The 22401-nt window shown below is 35.5% G+C and overlaps 4 protein-coding genes across 9 annotated transcripts; 2 read left to right on the top strand and 2 right to left on the bottom strand.

The window, feature by feature from the left end:
• Nucleotides 1-3860: 3860 nt before the first annotated feature.
• LOC138898594 (uncharacterized) lies at nucleotides 3861-4427 on the top strand. The gene is made up of 2 exons (XM_070184670.1): nucleotides 3861-4260; nucleotides 4372-4427. The coding sequence occupies exons 1-2, from the start codon at nucleotides 3861-3863 to the stop codon at nucleotides 4425-4427; spliced, it is 456 nt and encodes a 151-aa protein (XP_070040771.1).
• A 198-nt stretch (nucleotides 4428-4625) lies between these two features.
• On the top strand, nucleotides 4626-5366 carry LOC138898593 (uncharacterized). The gene is made up of 2 exons (XM_070184669.1): nucleotides 4626-4940; nucleotides 5118-5366. The coding sequence occupies exons 1-2, from the start codon at nucleotides 4626-4628 to the stop codon at nucleotides 5364-5366; spliced, it is 564 nt and encodes a 187-aa protein (XP_070040770.1).
• Nucleotides 5367-5919: 553 nt separating this feature from the next.
• On the bottom strand, nucleotides 5920-10868 carry LOC117279888 (uncharacterized). Of its 3 annotated transcripts, none has more exons than XM_033659505.2 (6): nucleotides 10181-10868; nucleotides 9060-9850; nucleotides 8755-8959; nucleotides 8539-8669; nucleotides 7276-7838; nucleotides 5920-6307 (listed from the first exon to the last, which is right to left on the bottom strand). In XM_033659505.2, the coding sequence occupies exons 5-6, from the start codon at nucleotides 7548-7550 to the stop codon at nucleotides 6061-6063; spliced, it is 522 nt and encodes a 173-aa protein (XP_033515396.1). In that variant the 5' UTR covers nucleotides 7551-7838; nucleotides 8539-8669; nucleotides 8755-8959; nucleotides 9060-9850; nucleotides 10181-10868; the 3' UTR covers nucleotides 5920-6060. The 3 variants fall into 3 exon arrangements, with proteins under 3 accessions (XP_033515396.1, XP_033515398.1, XP_033515397.1); XM_033659507.2 differs by having other exon boundaries at nucleotides 8621-8669; XM_033659506.2 differs by having other exon boundaries at nucleotides 9060-9844.
• Nucleotides 10869-16303: 5435 nt separating this feature from the next.
• Nucleotides 16304-22270, bottom strand: LOC104109466 (ABC transporter C family member 14-like). 4 transcript variants are annotated; one of them, XM_009618787.4, is made up of 12 exons: nucleotides 22128-22270; nucleotides 21313-21893; nucleotides 19757-21195; nucleotides 19352-19672; nucleotides 19111-19197; nucleotides 18409-19035; nucleotides 18154-18318; nucleotides 17766-18060; nucleotides 17466-17680; nucleotides 17090-17395; nucleotides 16714-17017; nucleotides 16304-16568 (listed from the first exon to the last, which is right to left on the bottom strand). In XM_009618787.4, exons 2-12 carry the CDS (start codon nucleotides 21863-21865, stop codon nucleotides 16468-16470), a joined length of 4413 nt encoding a protein of 1470 aa, XP_009617082.1. In that variant the 5' UTR covers nucleotides 21866-21893; nucleotides 22128-22270; the 3' UTR covers nucleotides 16304-16467. The 4 variants fall into 4 exon arrangements, with proteins under 4 accessions (XP_009617082.1, XP_009617080.1, XP_009617081.1 ...); XM_009618785.4 differs by having other exon boundaries at nucleotides 19757-21893; XM_009618786.4 differs by lacking the exon at nucleotides 22128-22270 and adding an exon at nucleotides 22024-22077 and having other exon boundaries at nucleotides 19757-21893.
• Nucleotides 22271-22401: the final 131 nt, after the last annotated feature.

Here is a 22401-nt window from a genome sequence, read left to right as displayed (position 1 = left end):
AAAAATATTGGGTGTAACAATTTTGGTCTCTTGACAGAGCAAGAAATAAAATATAGTTGCTCGATCTAGCACTGAAGCAGAATATTGAGCCATGACTATAGCAACGTGTGAGCTAGTTTGGGTCAAGTAGTTGGTCAAGGAGTTAAAATTCGGAGAAATCAGCAAGATGTAATTGGTGTGTGATAATCAAGCCGCTCTTCGTATTGCGTCAAATCTGGTGTTCCATGAGAGGACTAAACATATTGAGATCGATTGTCACTTTGTCAAAGAAAAAAAATACTCTCAGGATATTGTTACAAAGTTTGTGAAGTTGAATGATCAGCTTGCAAATATTTTCATTAAGTCTCTTACCGGTTCTCGCATTAGTTACATCTCTAACAAGTTCGGTACATATGATTTATATGCACTAGTTTGAGAGGGTGTTCAATAGTTAGTAATATATAGTGTCCCATATCGAGAAGTAGATACATATTATTAATAATCATTGTATATAAATCGGGTGTTGTACAACACTTTAGACATAATTAATAAAAACTTTCCATGCTATACTTCTCACAGAAACAACATAAAAAATATATACAACTAACATAATTGTATACAAGTTGTATATATATTACATATAAATTATAATTTTTGACCGAATTCTGTACAAAAAAAATGTATATAAGCTGTAGATAAATTGTAGATTTTTACCGAATTTTGTAGATGATTTTTAAATATTTTTAGTAGCTTTATGTAAATAAAAATACTTAAATAAATCGGGTAAATATATATAAAATTTCATATATATACGAAAAAGTCCCAAAATCATTTCAGTTTTTGCTGATTGAACTCTAAATTCCTTTGTGAGACTGCATTTTATCATGGCTTAAAAATAATGAGTTTTTACACACTTGATCCCTTTTTAATTATTATTTAAAAAAATAGCATCATTTATTGTTTATTCCATAAGGAGCACTTTTTTTTTTCATTATTAGCATATTACAAAAATAAAACCCAACATTCATCTTCTTCACTCCATTTTTAAAAATCTGATGCATATGTGAATGCCACCTAAATTCAAGATGTATTGATTTATACGTCTTTTATACTTTGTATATCAAGTATCACTTTAATTCAAAATATATTTTTATGTATATAAATTTTATATATTTATTTGTGAAGTGCGATCTTATTTTAAGATGTACTTTTAATGTATATTTCAAATATATTTTATATGTCAAGTGCCATTTTAATTCAGGATATATATATATATATATATATATATATATATATATATATATATATATATATATATATATATATATATATATTATATTTATATGCCATCTTAATTAAATTTAAGATATATTTTAATGTATATATTTCACATATCTAAGTGTCATCTTAATTGAAGATGTATTTTTATATATATTTTTTATATATTTTATATGTGTTAATTCAATATATATTTTTTATATACGCTTTGTATATATTAACGTATATTATTATCGAAGTAAGATCTTTATGTTAAGAAAGGAAGAAAGAAGGAAGAGAAAAACTTAAGAAAGATAATTAAAAAGAAAACGAATGGAATAAATTTAGAAAATATATTGGCTTCGGGAGAAAATAAAATTAAGAAGATGAAGAAAAAAAAGGAAAGCTAATAGATAAAGAGAAAAAAAAATATGATTTTTGTACAAAGAATTATTGACTTTTCATTCAAATTGCTTGTGTTTAGAGATTAATGATTAATATTCCTATTTTAATGTAATTGTGTGCTACAAATATAATTATTTTTCTGCCACAACTGTAATATTGGATTTCATGCTACGAATTTGTTATATTTCTTTTAAATTGTGACAGTTATGTAAAGTTTTCATAAATAATCTTACAAATCACTAGCCTTTACCACAATTAAACTTTTAGATGTTGTGCCTTCCAAGAAAAAAACAATATATGATTAGACGAAATTGCTAAAAGTAGAGATGTTGATATAGGTTGGCACAACCTAGACAACCCACGTTGGCCTTTGCATTTGATGAACTGGGATGGGCCGACTCCACTATTTTGATGAGTCTTAAAGTGATCAGCCAAACCCTATGCGGGTTACAAACGCCAAGGGTCGGCCCACTATTTTAAAAAAATATTTTTCATATTTTTTAAAATTTAAGGTTTAACCTACAAATGCACAAATATAAATATTTATAAGTCAAAAATATTTTGTTGGACAATAAGCTTCTGCAAACGATAATAAGCTTCTACTCAAAATTTTTACGACACATACCTTCATTAAACACATTTAGTTCCCTATTTTTAATTATTATATTATTAATTAAATATTTTTTATTAGGCCCGCGAGCCAGTCCAGCCCAGCTCAGTCAAGCCTCGAGGGCTTACTTGGGTCGTGCTAAAAAGGCTCGTTCTTAAATGGGCTCTAAAAGTCTCGACTTTTTCATTCCTATACACTATACGAAACTTTATTACCAAAAATGTCCATCTTTACTTAATTACCCGGCCTGAGCACGTTTTGTCTACAAATTATATACAATTATTTAAACTAGAATCCTTTCTGCAGTAGCATTCCTTTTTTAGAAGCGGGATTTTGGGATAGCGTAGGATTCTACTGAGATTTTTGCAACGCAATAATCGCAATGAATTAAGCCGTTTTTCTCACTATTCTGATACTCTGCTTTTCCGATACTCTGCTTTTCTCTGTCTATTCTGGTTTCACAACCATAAGCGAAGCAATTATCTACAATTGTACTGAATTCCGCGAAATGATATCGAAAATAGCTATCATGCTTCATCTAAATAGTAATTGGGATAGCTTTGGGAGATACAGAGATTTTAATATTGACGGAATTGTAGTCAGCGAAGATTCAAATTATAGTCAATTGAATTTTGCAATCGCAGAGCATCTAATGATCGATACATCAAAAAAAAATCATCGAAATCAAATACATTGTCAACGAACATTGTCCTCCAATGGAAATTCGGAACGATATGGGAGTTTGAGTATACATGGAGATTAAAAAGGAAAACAAAAGCTTAGGAATGTATCCGCTATGTATAGCAGCGCGTGATTTCGATTTGGAATGCAGTATCTCTAATTCGAACACAATTGCAGGTTTGCTCTTTTATATCAGTGGCGATGCTTGTTTATATTTCATGCGTTCTTCACTTTTTCTACAATACTGCTACAAAAAAATTACATAACAAGTGTAGTTCAACTGTTATGAATTAGAAGTATTGAATTTCACGTGTTCTACAATTTTACTGCAAACTATCTACAATATGTCAGAACTGTAGTTAGCTTTCATTGATTGCAGGTTCATCTGGAACACTGAAGTTGATTGATATGCCAACATCTCCAGCGATAGTGGAATATGAAAGTATCATCATAACAGAACATACGCCAAGTTTTATTGAAATAGGCCAAGCATACAATTGCCAGTGCAATAATGCATTATTCTGTCATGAACAAGTTTTAATTTAGGGTGAAAAGGTCTAGTGCTAGAAGGTAGGAACAATTCAATGGTCAAAAATCATATCTTTGTTTAATTTGTAGTTTATTTGTATAGTTTGTAATATCATTGTATACAAATTGTAGATAATTTGTAGTTTTTTTGTATATAAATTGTTAAATATAAGATTTTTATGCTTAAACAGCCTATTATTTTGTAGCTACATTTTTCATAACATTCTTTAGATTATTTTTATTCTGTAGCTACTGCCTGGTATGTGTTGGGGATAATTGTACATGGCACTTCAAGTCCACCAGCATAAATGATTCAGCATTGTTCAAGATTCAAAAATTTAACAACTTGCACACATGCTCTTTGATGGACAATACATACATACAATGCAAACCTACTGCCATGGTAGTTGGTAGCATGGTTATACCAAAATATGCGGATCCTAAGACAATTTACACACCAAAAGATATACAAACTGATATGTTGTTTGAACACGGCGTGAACTTAACATACATGCAAGCTTGGAAAGCAAAGGAAAAGGCTTTGGAATTTTTGAGAGGTCATCCTGCTGACTCCTACAGTCGACTGCCTAGTTATTTGTATATTCTGGAGAAGACTTATCCGGGGTCGGTAGTTAAATTACAGAAGACTGACGATGACTGTTTCTTATACGCATTTGTTGCGCTTAGTACGTCAATCAATGGTTGGGAATATTGTAGGCCAGTTGTAGTAGTTGATGGGACCTTCTTGAAGTCGGCATACATGGAAATAATGCTAACAGCTGGCACAATGGATGCAGCAGGTATTGTAGATTTATTGTAGAAATATTGTTGTAAATTTATTTTTTGTATGTATTTTTTTTCCTCTACAGTTTTATTATGGAAATTGAATTTCTTTTTGCCACATATGATAGGTAGCATATTACCACTGGCATACACTGTTGTTGATTCAGAAAATAATGCATCATGAAAGTGATTTTTTAAGCAATTCAAACATGTATATGGTAAAAAAAACAAATATGTGTGTTGTTTCGGATCGGAATGAGAGTATCTTGAAGGCAACATCTATTATTTATACCAGCATTCCACATTATGCTTGCATATTTGGACAAATATAAGGTCAAAGTTCAAGAAGGGTCATCTAAAGTTAAGCGAATTGTACTTTGCCATGACACGATCATACACGCTTGATGAATTTAATGAAAGAATGTCAAAGATTGAAGATATTGACACACATGTTAAAGCATACCTATACGATATTGGCTATCACAGATGGTCTCGAGTACATGCTACAGTGAACAAAACTTGGACGATGACATCAAACATTGCAGAGTCATTGATTGCGGTAACAAAAGATGCAAGAGAGCTGCCGATAGTAGAACTATTAGAGTACATGAGGACTCTTCTTGAACGTTGGACTAATGAAAAGTTATTAAAAGCAAATGGTACATTCATATACCTTGGAAAAAAAATACAACAAAGAGTTAGAGGACAACATGATATTATCGCAGAAGCTGAGAGTAAGCTATATCCAATAACATCGGATCAATTATTCTATCAAACAAAATACATACAATCATTGTAGATAAAATGTTGAATAATTGTAGTTATTTTGTATATGTTTCTGACAAGTTGTTGTGTGTTTACAATAAAATTGTAGGTGAGGGCTTCAACAGATCACATCCATACAGTGATAGATGGTGTGAAGCGCTATATTGTTTGTCTTCAAAATAAGAGATGTAGTTGTGGACAATTCCAGCTTGATGAACTTCCTTGTGCACATACTTTGGCGGCTTTAAGGCACATGAATGAGTCTTATGAAAACTATTGTTCTCCTTTTTACACGAGGGATAGCCTCTTGCATACTTATGAAATACCAGTAGACCCGCTGCCTGATAAAAGCAAATGAAATGTGCCACAACATATAGCTGAAGAAGTTATAATGCCACATATCGGGAAACGACAGCCAGGAAGACCTCAAAAACAAAGATACAAACCATATGATGAAGTAAATGCAAAGAAGTACAAGGTTTCATGTGGCAATTGCAGACTAGAAGGGCATAACAAAAGATCTTGTAAGAATGCTCCCAAGAGAAAATAAAATTTGATAAAGTCACAAGATGTTTTGATAAATTGTGTTGAGGTATTCTGGAGAATTATAGTTGAGGTGTAATTATGTTGATAAATTGAATAAAGACTGTCTCCTACAATAAAATATTTTCAGCTCTTAATGCAGTTGGTTTGTATTTATTTTGTTTAATTACTGAGTGTATTAATTTCAGCCTTTCATAACTTGATTGAATTATGTATTTTTTGTATGTATAATACATAATTATAGTTAAATTATAAAGAAATTATATGCTAACAATAACGATATCAAGTACTAACAACTTTCAAACAAAAAAATAACAACAAATGTTTCCTATTCTAAGTAGTAGTATCCTGAATAAAATAACAAAACATAGGGTAAAATAATTATAGAACAAATCTGCTACAAATAAACTTCAACTGACTTGTTCTTAGATAACAATCTGTCTACAACTTTACTACAAAATAACTATAACAAAACAATCTAACTATAATTTTTCTACAGAAAAGGGCAACTAATTCTTCTTCTTCCGGACTTGTGTTCTCTCGTTCACAACTGGTGCACCTTTTCTTCTTCCTAATCTTCCAGTCACCTCGCTCTCACTAATTGCATTAGTATCTTGCTTCTTCCTAGCATAATCCCAATGTAGCGCTCCATAGCGTCTATGATGTTGATCAATATCAGAAAGGTCTTCCTTTGAAACTGCTAGCTCTCCAATGCTGACATATTCTGCAAATGAAGCCACGTATACACCACAGTCACTGCAAAAAAAATTAGTGGAAAAGATTTAGCATTCATTGTAAAATAAAATCTGTTAAATAGATAGAAGGGAAAACAACTTTTTCATATAGTGATCCCTCTTTTTGCTCGGGTATCTCACCGACCAACCACTGAATGTCAAGAGGGTCAGTAACACTTTTTTCAATGTATGCCTTTGTGTTTTTGTAGTTGATGTGTGGACGCTTTCCATAGAAGTCTGTGCATGACAAGTAGAGGAGGGGGGATCATAACATCAAACTTGTTGACAATAGATTTAACAAAGTTGTGATTTCGTGAAGAGACCATAGAACCATAAACATATAGAACCCTATCGGTAATGTCAAACACAACCAACAACCAATGAAATTTTTCCACAATATTTATGGGCATAATCATAAAATCAACTTGATCCCATGTAACATTTTTGCGAGTAACGACGTCCTGGGATTTGACAACATCAAGCTTCTTTTCGGCAGGAGCATTGATGTACCTCTGATAAATTTGTTCAATTATGGTCTTGAACATGCAATCAGTGGTTGTAAACTGTATCTTGTTTTGAGGACCATACTTTCCTCTCTTTCTCAAATAGTATAAAATAACATCAATGTGCTACGTAAAAGCAGATTTTATTAGTTCTCAATGCTTCATACAATTTAACTACAATATATCTACAAAAAAACTACAAAATCTGGAGATGACAGAATAATATAACTAGTCATTAAATTCTGATAGGGTATGTGTTTACCGAGTCATTGAGGACTTACCCGGAATGTTCCAAAGTATAAAACCACTCCTTTTTATCAACTTTCTCAATTACAAGATCATACCACAACTTAAGCTAGTTATCTTTTATAGAATAAGGCGTCTTTCTCCTATTTAAACACATATCAATTACAATAAATATGTAGATTCAATTGGAAATCCAAAAGATAAATGCACTCGAAAATATGAACAAATTGTATAAACTAACCTCTTTAAAACTGTATCGGTACCAAGGTACAACCACTTGTCGAATTCTTCCAACAAGTCAGGATCAACATCTTCGCTAATAGCCCAAGTAAATGGATGCTTGATGAGGAAAATTAGAGGTCTAACAGAAGTGCTCCCACCAGAACTGTAAAAAAGGGAGAAAGGGGGATCAGGCATGCTTTTCAGGCTGCCTTGTTTTTCCTTGATGCACAGGGGTTGTTTCATCTTTGTTAAGCTCACCGAACTTAACAATCTGAGAGATGTGGGTTGTTTCATCTTTGTTAAGCTCGCCGAACTTAACAATCTGAGAGATGTTCTCTAGCAGCTCAAAATCATCAAGTGTAACTTCCCTTTTCTCAGATCTGGAGTCGTTGTCCGAATCACCTACATTAACGTAGTCGGCTGGTTCACCCCCTTCTTCACAACAATCATCTCCTTCTTATATAAGATTCTCTTCTTGAATGAGAGATTGCATTTTTGTCTCTTTCTCCTCATTCTTCTGTTCTCCTAGAATGCTTATTGTAGCTTCTTGTTTTGGAGATTTTGCAGGCATAGCTTCCTTCACTGTTACAGTAAATATGTTTAAGTTAATCAAATTGTAGATAATTTGTACTAAACACTAACATCACTGCATACAAATTGTAGTTTAAATGTAGTAAATTTGTTGAGATGTTATCCTGCATCTGATATGCAAAATATATTGTGAAATGTGATGATAACATATACTAAATCATACTTGCATTCTATTCATCAAATACCCCTTCAAATTGGGAAGATAAATCAACATGTACAGGAACATTCTCCTCAATTTCTATGTCATTCACGTGCCATGTATCTAAGAAAATAATTGGAAATATAATGCATATTAGTTGATACAAAATTAGGCAATAGGTAGATATATTGTAGACATAATGTAGATATGTATATATATGTAGATATATTGTAGGCATAATGTAGATATATTGTAGATATATATAGATATATTGTAGATATGTGTAGATATATTGTAGATGCATGTTGATATGTGTAGATATATTATAGATATATTGTAGATGCATGTTTTACTGCTGCTGGCATGCACTGGTTTATCAATATTGCCCGAAAAGTGTTGATTGTTCTTTTCTTTTGAGTGCTCATCATTTTTTGTAGAACTCCCAGCAAACAACAGGCATTTAATTTGTTAGGCTATATACTTTATGAACGATAATATAAACTTAGACGTGATAAAAACTGTTGTATAAAATGAATATATTTCAAATGAAACCTTAGCATCAATATTATCCTTTTGACTGTTTATTGCTGCAAAATAGCCTTGATTGAGTTATTGAGTAGCAGTCGAATGCTACCTAATTCTTCAAAAATATCTTTCTAAAAAGATCCAAGATCTGAACCAACCTACATATTAAAATATAGAGAGTTAACGAAATAATTTGCATAACATAAATTAAAGAAACCATTCAGGATTATGTATATATGTTACCTTGTCAACATCTTTTCTTATTTTTTTTTATTTGTTTCAGAATATCTTTCTTGTCATCTATTCCAATTGCCTGCTTGTGTCCGAATGGAGATGCAACATCTATCAGATGCTCAGACTTGGTTTCAACTTCTTCAAGGATATATTCAACTTTATCTTACAAATTAATTCTTGAAAGCTCTTCTGGTGCTTCAATTATGTTGGTGAACTGAGTGAAAAAAAGAAATGAGAGTGACTTAGACATAATATGTATAAAGGTTGTAGATAATTTGTATTAGATTGTCTGCACATAAGTGAAAACTATTTACCTTGATCCATGCTGGTTTGATCATTCTATCTTCAATTGCAGATAACCTATATTGTCCTTACTAGCTGACCAGCTAAGTATGCGAGGGATAGAATTAGCAACCCTTGTAGCTATATCAATATTGACGGTAGATCAACACTCATACAACCATATTTGCATAGTTAGTGCAAAGCCTCGAATGACATAAAAATCAACAGAAGGGTTGAGCTTGTGCCCAACAGACTGAAGCAATTGTATATAAGACTCACTACCCTATGCGTAGTTCGCATACTATCCTGAGTTCACCAAATAGAACCTAAAATAGTCTATCAACCCTGCATTGTCTTTGTCTGAAGGATAGAGGAAGAATTCTATGAGATATAGAATACACAATTTGACTGCATCCTCGTCGTTCACCCAACTACGGCTGGTTTAAGTATGACTTCTGAACTTTTTCCTTGTTTGGAAAATAGCTTCTCATTATTTTACTGTTATATGTAGGTGTGTAGCCAAAGTCTGTCACTTCCGTAAAATATCTCAGACCAATAATCAGGGCAAACTCTCTCAAACCAAAATTCAGCCTCTGGCCCTTTGTCTTAATTCATACTTCATGAGAAGATGAATTGCTTGATTTTGCATACATATTCTGGGCAAGGAAAGAAAATAACCAAAACATATCTTCTTAAAAAGTTTTAAACCATTTTCAGACAGTAAATCTTTGATTTGCCCAGGAATAGTGGGGTCGGATAATGTCTGAAACCTAATGATCCCATAATCAACATTAGGAGGTGCAAAAAATGGTCCATTCTGCAGCTAAAGGAAAAGAAAGTTATTAAAACAAGGCTCAAAACTATAAAACAAAATAACTACATTTATAATATAATTTATCTACAATTAGCTGAGTCAAAAACAGAAAACAAAATAACTACAATTATATTATAATTTATCTACAATCTTTAAAACAGAGTCAAAACTAGGCAAAACGTTTATATAACAATGTATCTACAATCAAAAACCATAAATCTACACAATGCAGATAAATTTTCTACAACTATAAAAACAAAAATTATGTTGATTCATAAGAATGAAAACAAAGTTTTTTAGCTTTAAAAAAATATATTGTTAAAACTACTAAATTTTTACCTTCACCAAAGACTGTTGGGGAGCAGTTTTAGAAGATTTTTGAACTTTCTTCTTTTTTGAAGGTTTTACATTAGGAGACACTCTAACGTTTTTTGCAACTTTAATGACAGCTTCTTCTTCGACGAAATCATCATCGAAATCAATCTCTTTGCCTTTCCTTTTTGCAGATTTGACAGGTATCAACGATTCACCAGCATCAATATCGTGCTTTTATTTTGTACGAGCTTCTGCCCTAGTTTTACGAGGGGAAAGCCTGTGCTTGTTCTCTTCTTTTGCATGAGTTTATTTTGAAACCTTTTGGGGTGAATTCTCTGATAAAACACCCAAATCAAATATAGGAATATCGGCTCCTTTATCTTTTTTAGGGCTGATCTTTGAAGCTATTTTCTTTTTCATTGAAAATCAAGCAAAGCACAGACGTTAATGGAGGTGATTTTTTGAAGAAGAGAGTAAAATTTTAGAATGCTTTTTGAAGAAGAGAGGAAATAGGTGTTAATGGAGGGATTCTGAAGTTGTGGAGAGAGAATCGTGTTTGAGTGCATGATACGTGGGGGAGGGGGTGGGATGTGGAGAGAGAAACGTGGGGAGAGTGTAAGATACGTTAGAGTTATTTTAGGACACTAATTACTATCATTAATTGCCTTTAAAATGTACATAAATGGTAATTGGGTATATAATATGTAGTTATATTAAAACTTAAATAGGGAGGATAATATAGTTTCATATAGTGTATAAGAATGTAAAAATTCCTATCACGGGTTAGGTTGGCCGGCCCAGCGAGCCAAGCTCATGTTGACCGCTCCAGAGATGATAGATGTAACTCTTGACTTTCTTTCCAATTTAGCAAACGTGTAGTATGAGATGACTTCTCCAAATGATCATTGGACGCTTTCCATTTTATTACGATCATCCCAAGCGCTTATAGCTCCTTTGCTTGACTTCGTTTTGAAGGGTCTTTTAGGTGTGGCGATGGGCACGAAGTGGTCAAAGAAGCAGAAGAATAGTGTGAAGAAATTGGTCTAGTGCACAAGTGATCTCCTTAAAACCTATATAATATCAGATTCACATAGGGAAAGAGACAAAGATACACCTTACTATTAAGGAACTCAAAAAGTTATCTTTTTGTTATTGTTAAACTCTTTAGCAGATGCCTTCATTTGAATATTTTAGTCCTATAGTATGATTTTTGAGTAAGTAAAATCATCAGAACGCCTCAAAAATCTTACATCTACTCTGCATAAGAAAAATTACATAAACAACAAGACTGTGATATCATTATTTATAAATACATCCTGCTATATAATCAAGCATACATTTTATTACATAACTGCAATTTTTTTCTTTAAACAATTTAAATTCCCTTGGATGGGACGCAAGCGCTATGTAATTATGGCCAATATTTTGGCTAATGGAGTCCATCTCACTTAAGCATAAGTATCTTTGCATAGTGTAGACTTTGTTGACAATATTTTTTGGGACCCAAAAATATTGCATTATGTGGTGGACATCATTTGCACAACTTGTATCTCTTCTTTTACACCTAAGAGGCCAAGACTTTTTTGTCTATAAAAGGGAAGGCAATTAGTTCATTTTAGACACACCAACAAAACTTGTCTTCAATTCTTGTTTCTTCCTTTCTTCCTTTATTAAGAGTCTTTTGTATGAGAGTTAGTGTTGAGAAGCACTTGTGTGAACCCTTTCTTTGGAGTGATCTTGTGAGGTTATTCTCTTAGGGTATTTGGGATTAATTAGAGTGTTTACTCTAATTTTGTACTCTCTTTTATACTCTTATTGTTATAGTAAATTACTCCTCTCCACTTGTGGACGTATGTCACTTTGACCGAACCACGTTAAATTTGTGTCTTCTTTATCTACTTTAATTGTCGTTATTATCAACTTCCATTGTCTTTGTTATTGTCATTATACCGTTGTTTGACTAAATTCCGCACTACCCGGGTTCTCGATCCTAACAAATTGGTATTAGAGCCAGATCTAACCGGGTTAGTTTCAATAGCCAAAATGACTCTAACAAAGACCTATGTTGAGAAATTTGACCGAAGTGCAAACTTCGGAATGTGGCAATTAAAGATGTAAGCTATCCTAATTCAGGATGGTTTAGACTTGGCGTTGCAAGGAAAGGAGAAGAAGCCAGATAAAATGACGGACGAGCAGTTTGTCATCATAGACAAAAAGGCAAAAGCACGTATCATTTTAAATCTCTCAAATGAGATTTTACGTGAAGTTTCTGTAGAAACCAAAGCTAAAGGCATGTGAGAAAAATTGAAAACTTTATATATGAAGAGGACGGTGGAAAATAGACTTTACCTGAAGCAGAAGCTTTATACAATTCGTATGGGTGAATGTACCTCTACTCTCTCTCATCTTGACACATTTGATTCCATTCTTATGGATTTGAGTAATATAGATGCTGAAATTAAAGATGAAGATCAAGCCGTGTTACTACTTTGTTCTCTACCCCCATCTTTTAAGCATATAAGAGATACTATGCTTTATGCAAAGGATAATATCTCTTATAAGGATATTAAATCTATCTTAAAATCAAAAGAACATATAGATAGTGATATTACTGGGGAAGCTAGTGGAACTCAAGCGGAAGTTGGCTTGTTTGCTAGGGGCAAATACGACTCCATATCCAAATACAATAATTTAGAGTGTTGCTATTGTCATAAGAAAGACCACAATATCTCTGAATGCTATAAGCTGAAAAATAAAGAAAAGCATAAGGAAAGAAAAAATGAGCACAAAAATACTGACACTGCTGAAGCAAGTATAGCTGCTGATGAGACTGAGGGAACTATTTTTTAGCAACTAATAATAGTTTCAAATCTAACAATGAGTGGATTTTAAATTCAAGTTGTTCTTATAATATGTGTCGCAATCGGTATTTATTTAACCACATATGAATCTATTGGATGTGGAGTTATCTTGATGGGCAACAATGTTGCCTGCAAAATTTTTGGAAAAGGTACAGTCCGAATCAAAATGCACGATGGTGTGGTGAGAATTCTCACTGATCTTAGACATGTTCCTGACTTGAAGAAAAATTCCATTTCTTTGGGCACTCTAAAATCTCTTGGGTGCAAGTACACAGGTGGAGTTCTGAAAGTTTCTTATGGTGCTCTTGTGATCATGAAAGCACACAGATCTGGTTCGTTGTATACTTTATTGGGATCCACTGTTATAGGCCCTACTACAGTTTCGGTATCAGACAACTTGTCTGATTTTGATGGCATTAAATTTTGACATATGCCCATTGGGGCTTTTGTGGAGAAGGTGGAGCAAATTTACTACATCAGCCAAAGTTAGGCCAAGGTAGAGATTTGTAATTATGGCCAATATTTTGCTAATGGAGTCCATCTCACATAAGCATAAGCATCTTTGCAAAGTGTAGACTTTGTTGGCAATATTCTTTGGGACCTAAAAATATTACATTATATGGTGGACATCATTTGCACAACTTGTATCTCTTCTTTTACACCTAAGAGGCCAAGACTTTTTTGCCTATAAAAGGGAAGGCAATTAGTTCATTTTAGACACACCAACAAGACTTGTCTTCAATTCTTGTTTCTTCCTTTTTTCCTTTATTAAGAGTGTTTTGTATGAGAGTTAGTGCTGGGAAGCACTTGTGTGAACTCTTTCTTTGGAGTGATCTTGTGAGGTTATTCTCTTAGGTTATTTGGGATTAATTAGAGTGTTTACTCTAATTTTGTACTCTCTTTTGTACTCTTATTGTTATAGTAAATTGCTCCTCTCCGCTTGTGGACGTAGGTCACTTTGACCGAACCACATTAAATTTGTGTCTTCTTTATCTACTTTAATTGTCGTTGTTATCAACTTTCATTGTCTTTGTTATTGTCATTATACCATTGTTTGGCTAAATTCTGTACTATCCGGGTTTCCGATCCTAACACGCTATGTGGACCACGACTGCGCAGTGCATTAGGGAAGCCGCGAAAAAGATATTGGGGGTCTCAAAGGGTTACTCTGGTAGTCACAAGAGAGACTGGTGGTGGAATAGAGAGGTAGGTGCAAGGAAAAGTGAAAACCAAAAGCAACGTATCTGAAGCTACTGGAAAGTGTAGATGAGGAGCAGAAGAAGGCGAATAGGAAGCATTATAAGTTGGCTAAGAAAGAGGCAAAGCTAGCAGTTAGGCGGCCAAGACTGCAACTTTTAGTCGTTTGTACAAGGAACTCGAGGGTCGAAATGGGGATAAAAGGTTATTCAGGATAGCCAAAGCGGGATAAAGGAAGGTGCGTGACTTGGACCAAGTTAAGTACATCAAGGACGAAGAAGGTAAAGTTTTGTTGGATAAGGGGCTTATCCGTCGGAGATGACAAACCTACTTCCATAATCTCTTGAACGAGGAGGGGGACAAGAGCATTGTTCTGGGTGATTTGGAACTCTTCGGGAGTCGTTGTGACTTTTGGTATTGTAAGCGGATTAGAGTTGATGAAGTTGAGGGGGCTATGCGTAAGATAAGTAGGGGCAAAGCGACTGAGCCGGATGAAATCTCGATGAAGTTTTGGAAGAGTGCGGGCAAGACAGGCTTGGAGTGGCTCACTAGGTTATTTAATGCCATTTTTAGAACGAAGAAGATGCCCGAAGAGTGGAGGTGGAGCACGATGGTTCTTGTATACAAGAACAAGGGAGATATCCAAAATTGCAATAACTATCGGGGTGTCAAGCTGCTTAGCATACTATGAAAATCTGGGACAGAGTGATAGAGCTAAGGGTGAGGAGGAGTGTGTCTATTTCCGAGAACCAGTTTGAGTTTATGCCGAGGCGTTCGACTACAAAAGTCATCCACATTGTTAGGAGATTGATGGAGCAGTATAGGGAGAGAAAGAAGGACTTGCATATAGTGTTCATCGTCTTAGAAAAGACGTACAATAAAGTTTCGAGGGAGGTTTTGTGGAGATGTTTGGAGGCTAGAGGTGTACATGTTGCCTATGTTAGGTTGATTAAGGACATGTATGATGGAGTAAACACCCGAGTGAGGACGGTGGGTGTGGACTCGGGCCATTTTTTAGTTATGATGGGGTTGCATCAAGGGTCGGCACTCAGCCCTTTTTTGTTTGCTCTGGTGATGGACGTACTGACGCGCCACATCCAAGGGGAGGTGCCGTGGTGCATGCTATTTGTAGATGATATTGTATTGATTGACGAGACGCGAGAAGGTGTGAACGCGCAATTAGAGGTATAGAGGCAGACCCTGGCATCTAAAGGTTTCAAGTTAAGCACGACCAAGACGGAATACTTGGAGTGTAAGTTCAGTGGCGAGACTTAAGGAGGGGAAGGGGAGGTGAGACTGGACTCGCAGGTCATCCCTATGAGAGGGAGTTTTAAGTACCTTGGGTCTATTGTATCGGGTTGAGCGTTGGCCAGTCAAGATCGTTCATGTCCAGAAGATGAAGGTAGCAGAGATGAGAATGTTGAGATAGATGTGCGGACACACTAGGTTAGATAGGATCAGAAATGAGGTTATTCGCGACAAGGTGGGTGTAGCCTCTATTGAGGACAAGATGCGGGAAGCACAACTTATGTGGTTTGTTCATGTGAGGAGGAGGAACATAGACTCCTCGGTGAGGAGGTGTGAGAGGTTGACATTGAAGAGCTTACAGAGAGGTAGATGTAGGACAAAGAAGAGGTGGAGAGAGGTGATTTGGCAAGACATGGCACAACTTCAGCTGACCGAGGACATGACCCTTGATAAGAAGGTATGTAGGTCAAAGATTAGGGTAGTAAGGTAGGTAGTCTAGAGTGTTCATAACAGTAGTATTGGTACACAACCTCGCTTTCTGTTGGCAGTAGGTTTTTTTGACTAACCGTTATTTTCTTTCATTGTTGATCACCTTACTATCTTATTGTTTTTATTCTACTTTTATATGGCTTTTTGGTGCTATCCCTTCTTGTCTATATTTTCATTAATTTAGTACTTATGTTTTCCTCAGCCGAGGGTTTATTGGAAACAACCTCTCTATGCTCACAAGGTAGGGGTAAAATTTGCGTACACACTACCCTCCCCAGATCTCACGGTATGGGATAATACTGAGTATGTTATTGTTGTTGTTGGATGGAGGGAGTAACAAATAACACAGTAGTTGAGAAAAATCTTGTGTTACATTGTCATTCATAAAACACAATTTGACTACAAAATTTGGATATGAGAAAAATATCATGTTACATGGGGAGGATTTTGACATAGAAAATATCATATCCCTTTTCTGCTGATTTGACACAAATTTCCAAAGTTAATTACTCTTGTTCATAGGCCTGTTGATCTGATGGAATACTCTTGAACCAATGCTGCAAATATTGATCGCCTTTCAAGTAAGGTAGCTGGTCTGTCATATTCCTTTGCCCATCCTGTCAAAAACCAAAACATCATTAAAATCTTGAAATTGGCAAGATCACTCTACTTAAATCATTTTGGGAGTTTACTTAACGCGTAGATAAACTAGAAAGCGTCTATAAGCTTACCGGACACCCTCGTAGTTCATTAAAAACTTACCATCATCTATAACAAGAACGCGGTCACAGTCTATGACAGTTGGTATGCGGTGAGCAATGGTGATAATAGTGCAGGCTGCAAAGTCCTCGCGAATGATCTTTTGGATGACAGCATCAGTTTGAGAATCAACAGAAGCCGTTGCTTCATCCATGAACAGAATTTTACTATTCTTGAGCATGACTCTCCCTAAGCAAAGGAGCTGTCTTTGTCCAACACTCCAGTTCTCTCCACTATCTACCACTGACGCGTCGAGTTTCTCAGGCTTTGCTGCTACCACATCTTTCAATTGGCAGCGTTCAAGACTCTAGAGATACAAAAGAAGTTAAAGAAAAGACTTTATGAGAAAAGCATATTTTCAAAAAAGAGATGTACATACCTTCCATATTTCATCATCTGAATACTGTCCTAGGGGATCAATATTGCTTCTAACTGTCCCCTGAAATAGGACTGGTTCTTGAGGAATGATACCGAAGCGTGATCTAAGATCATGAAGTCCTAACTTGCAAATGTCAACACCATCAATTATGATGGTTCCAGCTGAAGGTTCCACCAGCCTAAAGAAAACTTGTATCAGAGTAGACTTCCCACTTCCAGTTCGGCCAACAATGCCAATTTTTTCTCCTCCGTTGATTCTAAGAGAGATTCCTTTCAGAACAAGTGGAGTATTAGACCTATACCGAACCTGCACAAAAGATACATATGTTATTTTGTGATCAGGCAAAGAAACTAGAAAAATGATTCTAGTATCACACCTTCAAGTTGTTGATGTCAATGTCACCACGATAGGGCCAATCTAACGATGGAAGACAATTCGGTATCCTCCATGAAGCCTCAGATGGTATTCTTATGAACTGTTTTATCCTTTCAACTGAAACCATTCTGTTCTCAACCATACAGCTCATGTATACCGTCCAGAAGAGCACACCATTTAGAGGCAGTCCATAGGACAGTGCCAAGCCGATGTATTCTAATGACAGATAAAAAAAGAATCAACCAAGTAGCAAAACGGAAATGAAGCCAAGACCAGGAAAATGGTGATTTAAGAATTTCACCTGGTGAGATAAGAAATCTTGGGAGCAAGACCATGAAAATGGTGGCAATGCAGATCAAAATACTACCAATAAACTCTAGGCGAAGACCTAGCCACTCATTTGACGCGTTGCTGTGGAAATCCATCCGCAGATTAGCATTGACTCTCTCAACATTTCCTTTAAAAAAGTGATCTTCCTTCCTGAAGCAGCGTAGAGTCATGATCCCTGATATGGTTTCAGAAAAGTGATGGAGGATTGGAGCTTTGGTGATTGAACTAAGTCTGGTTAATTCGCGCGAAGATGCAATATAGTATCTCTGCATGTCAGATGAAAAAAGAAAGTCAATATGCTATTAATGAAATAACTGTTTCAACTGCAATAAGGTCTGTATGACCTTTCATTCTCTTACCCGGTACCAGATGTTAAGCCAAACTAGGGGGATCATGAGGAAAATAGTTGGCCAAGCGCTTTGGCAAGTAATGAACAACATGCCAATTAATGTGAAGTACATCAGAAGCACTAAACTTAGAAATATTGGAATCATAAAATCAACATATGCCTGATCTGTTGATGCCTGAAAAGCAAGAAATCATTCATTAGATTAGTGAAGAAGATACCACAACTCTAGCATTAAATCAGAATATATATGGAGTTTAGGACTCACCCGACTTAATATTCTTCCTGAAGGGGTAGTGTCAAAGAATGACATGGGAGCATGCAGTATGCTATCAAGAATTTGATCAAAGAAACGTTGAGCTGTTTTGAGACCCAAAAACGCGACAAGAAATGATCTGATGATCACAAAGATGCAAGAAATGGCAGCTATGATTGAGTAAACATTTATGAAAAGAGAAGGATTGAATATATGGTCCTTTGAAGTTTCATATGCCAGCCAATAGTCACTCAACATAGTGGACCCTTGCCATAGTGCAGAAACGATTAATACAACTGCTACTCCCCACCATCCAAATGCCTCAGTGCAGTACTGCTTGTAGACGTCAAAACTGACATGACCAGTCTCTCTTTCCTCTTCTTCAATAAGCTTTGAACTACCCTTTGGTTGTTGGTCCAAAGAAGTACTTTCACCATTGGTTTCCTCTTGAGATTTCTGGGGCGACTTTGGGGTTACTTGATGAGGTGATCTTGGTGTTTGTGGGAGGTTCTCACCAGTGCTACTTTCCACTAGCTCCATTGAGTTCTCATGTGCAGCGACAAGATCACCAAAATCCATTCCCAATTCTAGAAGCTCTTCATATTTCCCAGACTGCACAATCTTACCATCTCTCATCACCTGTCAATATAGTAAATAATGAACTAGAATTCTTTCAATATACTTGGTCGAGTAGTAAATCAATGTGGTGCTTACCAATATAAGATCTGCATTGTGCAGGAAGTCAACTTGGTGAGTGACGAGAACAATAGTCTTATCCTTCAAAGCTCCCCTTACACATTCCTGCAAAGACCGATGTCAGTCATGTACCGTACTTTTTCCTCATTCAAATGTTTTACTGTAGTAATTAATAACTTGGGAAGATTTCCTATAGCAATTTATGCCAAAAAAACACAAACGAGTTTGAGCATCAAAGTTATATATCAATTGGAGTGACCTTAAATATTTCTGATCCAGTTTGAGCATCAACAGCGCTAAATATATCATCAAGAAGATAGATGTCGCGGTCCTGATATACTGCTCTTGCAAGTTGTATCCTCTGCTTCTGACCTCCACTTAGGTTGATTCCTCGTTCTCCTATCTCAGTTTGGTCTCCATGTTCCAGAATTTCCAAGTCTTTCTCCAAGGAACAAACCCGTACTACATCTTTGTATCTTTCATTGTTCATTGGTGAACCAAACAAGATGTTTTCTTGAATAGTAGCATTCTGTATCCATGAGGTTTGCGCAACATAAGCCGTGCTTCCACAAACTCTGACCTGTATAAAAGTACAAGTGTAAGAAACTACAATAGACTAGCAGTAACAATTCAGGTGAAGTAGACAAAATGTGATTTATTGTACCTCTCCGGATAACTTATGAAGTTCACCAAGAACTGATGCCAGCAAAGAGGACTTTCCTGATCCAACCATTCCAACGATTGCAGCAAGTTCCCCCTTTCGGATTTCAACATTTATTTCTTTCAAAACAATTTGATCACCATCATCTTCCCATGAAAAATTCCCATCTTTTACCTCCACCGCGATCCTTCCACTACAACCTTCTACTCTTTCGACAACATTATGATCCAATTCACGGCTTGTCATATATCCATCTAACCTACCTAGCGATACCAAGGCTTGTGAAACTGACATAAGGGATTGGGGGAAGGTTCTGATTGGATCCTGTAAAATTCTGAAAACCGTTGTTGCTGTGAATACTGTGGCAGCATCTAGAGGGATTTTGCAAAGAATTGCAGCTAAAAATGTAAGAGCTGCTATGACCGGTGGCAAACTCCACAGCAGTGACAAGTTGCAAGAAAGCAAGTACGTGAACTTACTCAGCCAGCTGAATTCCTCATTACGTAACGATTGAATCTTTTCTTTGAAGTGTTCTTCCCATGCTTGAAACTTGATGACGCGCATGTTTCCCAACAGTTCATTTATAGCCTTCATCCTTGAATCGCGCTTCATCATCAATTCAAATTGGAATAGATTGTTCTTGCGCGTAATATACAACGTGCAGATCATAGATCCAACAATTAAACCAAACGCAGCAAACATAGAAACACCCATGTAATAGTACAAGAGAAGTAACGAAGCTGCAAGTTGTAATGGCATCATCCAAAGGGAATGCAGCTGTAGCATCATATCAGAAAGCTGTTGGGAATCAACGGCCATGTAATTCACTATTTGTCCTACACCATGAGCTTGTCTAGAGGAACAAGTCAATCTTAGACCTTTCTTGTATAAAGTAGTGGTAAGAGATGACCGAATCTTCATCCCGAGTAACTCAGATTTGAAATTGAAGTGATGTGCACTAAGAACTTCTATTACTTTCGAAACAAACAGAATCAAGACTAGATAATAACCCTCATTGGGGTTTGTAGTTCTATCCCCCGAAGCAAAACTAATGAAACTTTGGATAAGAACTGGTCCAACATACATAACAGCCAACTGCACTATTGCAAGGACACTAATTATAACAATGTCTCTCCAAAAACATCTGATTAATGTCATTAGTACAGGATACTTCACATTTTCACCTGGCTTAGGCCAATTCTTTTCGAAGAAATCCACCAATCTTTCAGCTCGGAAACCAGGTGGGAGAGAAGGCACTTCATCTGACTTTAAAGGGGATTGATATCCTTTACTAAGCAATGGATTCATCCAATTCCATACTGCTTTAGAGAATAGTGAAGCGGTGCCATATCCACTCACATTAGGATCCATCAGAATCATTGCATCTGTTGTCTCTAGCCTAGAGTTTTCATGTTGGCTACTAGTACAAATTCCAGATGATCCTTTTATGGCAACAATGAGAAGATACAAATATAAGGGGAAACTAACCAAGATAGCTATATCATCCATTCTAATGCTCAAATCCACATTGTTTCCATACAAAATTAGACGAATAATACCAGTAATCGTGAAAAGAAGCACGATAACATAGCTCATCACCCAATAGACGCGAAGTGGCATGGGATGAGAAACAGCAACAAATCTCTTCTCGTGTACAATCAGTACAAAAATTACAAGATAAGTTACAGCTTGAAACAGTCTGAAAAAAGCCTCTGCCATTTCCCATATTGATTGAACAACCTGAGTAAACGCTAGTATGCAAAGAACAGTATAAGTTATGGCTAAAAGAGCTGTCACAACTAAAGATGCATAAAACCAAAAGGTAACTCTAACTTGAGGCCTTTCATTACCCTCTACTAAGAGAGGTTTATTAAGTGAAGAGGTGGAATTTCCATTCTTGATAAATCTTGAACTCAACTTTTTAACTGCTAATACTATTAAGATAAACAAGAAAAGCAGATCAACAGATGATAACAGAATCCTCTGAGAACATGGTGAAAGAAAAATGAACTTCAGCCATTTTAAGGCAACTGAGACAAAAGAAGAATTATCTGAAGATTGGATGGTAGAGGCTGAACATTCAAGAGATGTGAGCCATGAATTAGCTGCCATGATTACAAAATTAGCCCACTATTCTCTCCTGCCAAAAGAGAGAAGAAAAACATGTCAAGAAAACCAAGAAACCAAGAAACTTAGTACAAATCATGTAAACAGAACAAGATAACTAATTTCTCAACCACACTTCAACTTGGCATGAAGAGACAAGTTACCCCTTTTCATGAAAGTTAGTACAGTAAATATTTAATTTCTGTTTGGTATCTTCAAGATTATATATAATACTGTATTTAAATAAGTCCCAAATAAGTTAAGTTACCTTTTATTGCATCTCTGAGGTTTTGGCTCTAGAGAGTTACTGTAATTGGGAAATATAGCATCTTCTAGTTGGGAATGTTCAATCACTGCCTAATTTATTTATAATGCTAAAAGCAAAGAAACAATAGTAGAAAAAGACAAATTAACATAGAAGAAGTTTGTTATATTATTGACCAAAGGGGTACCAAATTTTCAGTGAGCATTAAATACTTTGCATTGGTAACGTAGATTGTATTGCTTCTACGTAGATGATAGAATACTAATGTACTACTACT

The sequence above is a fragment of the Nicotiana tomentosiformis genome, chromosome 9 (assembly GCF_000390325.3).
Source record: "Nicotiana tomentosiformis chromosome 9, ASM39032v3, whole genome shotgun sequence".
NCBI lineage: Eukaryota > Viridiplantae > Streptophyta > Magnoliopsida > Solanales > Solanaceae > Nicotiana > Nicotiana tomentosiformis.
This window is presented reverse-complemented; position numbering and strand designations above follow the sequence as displayed.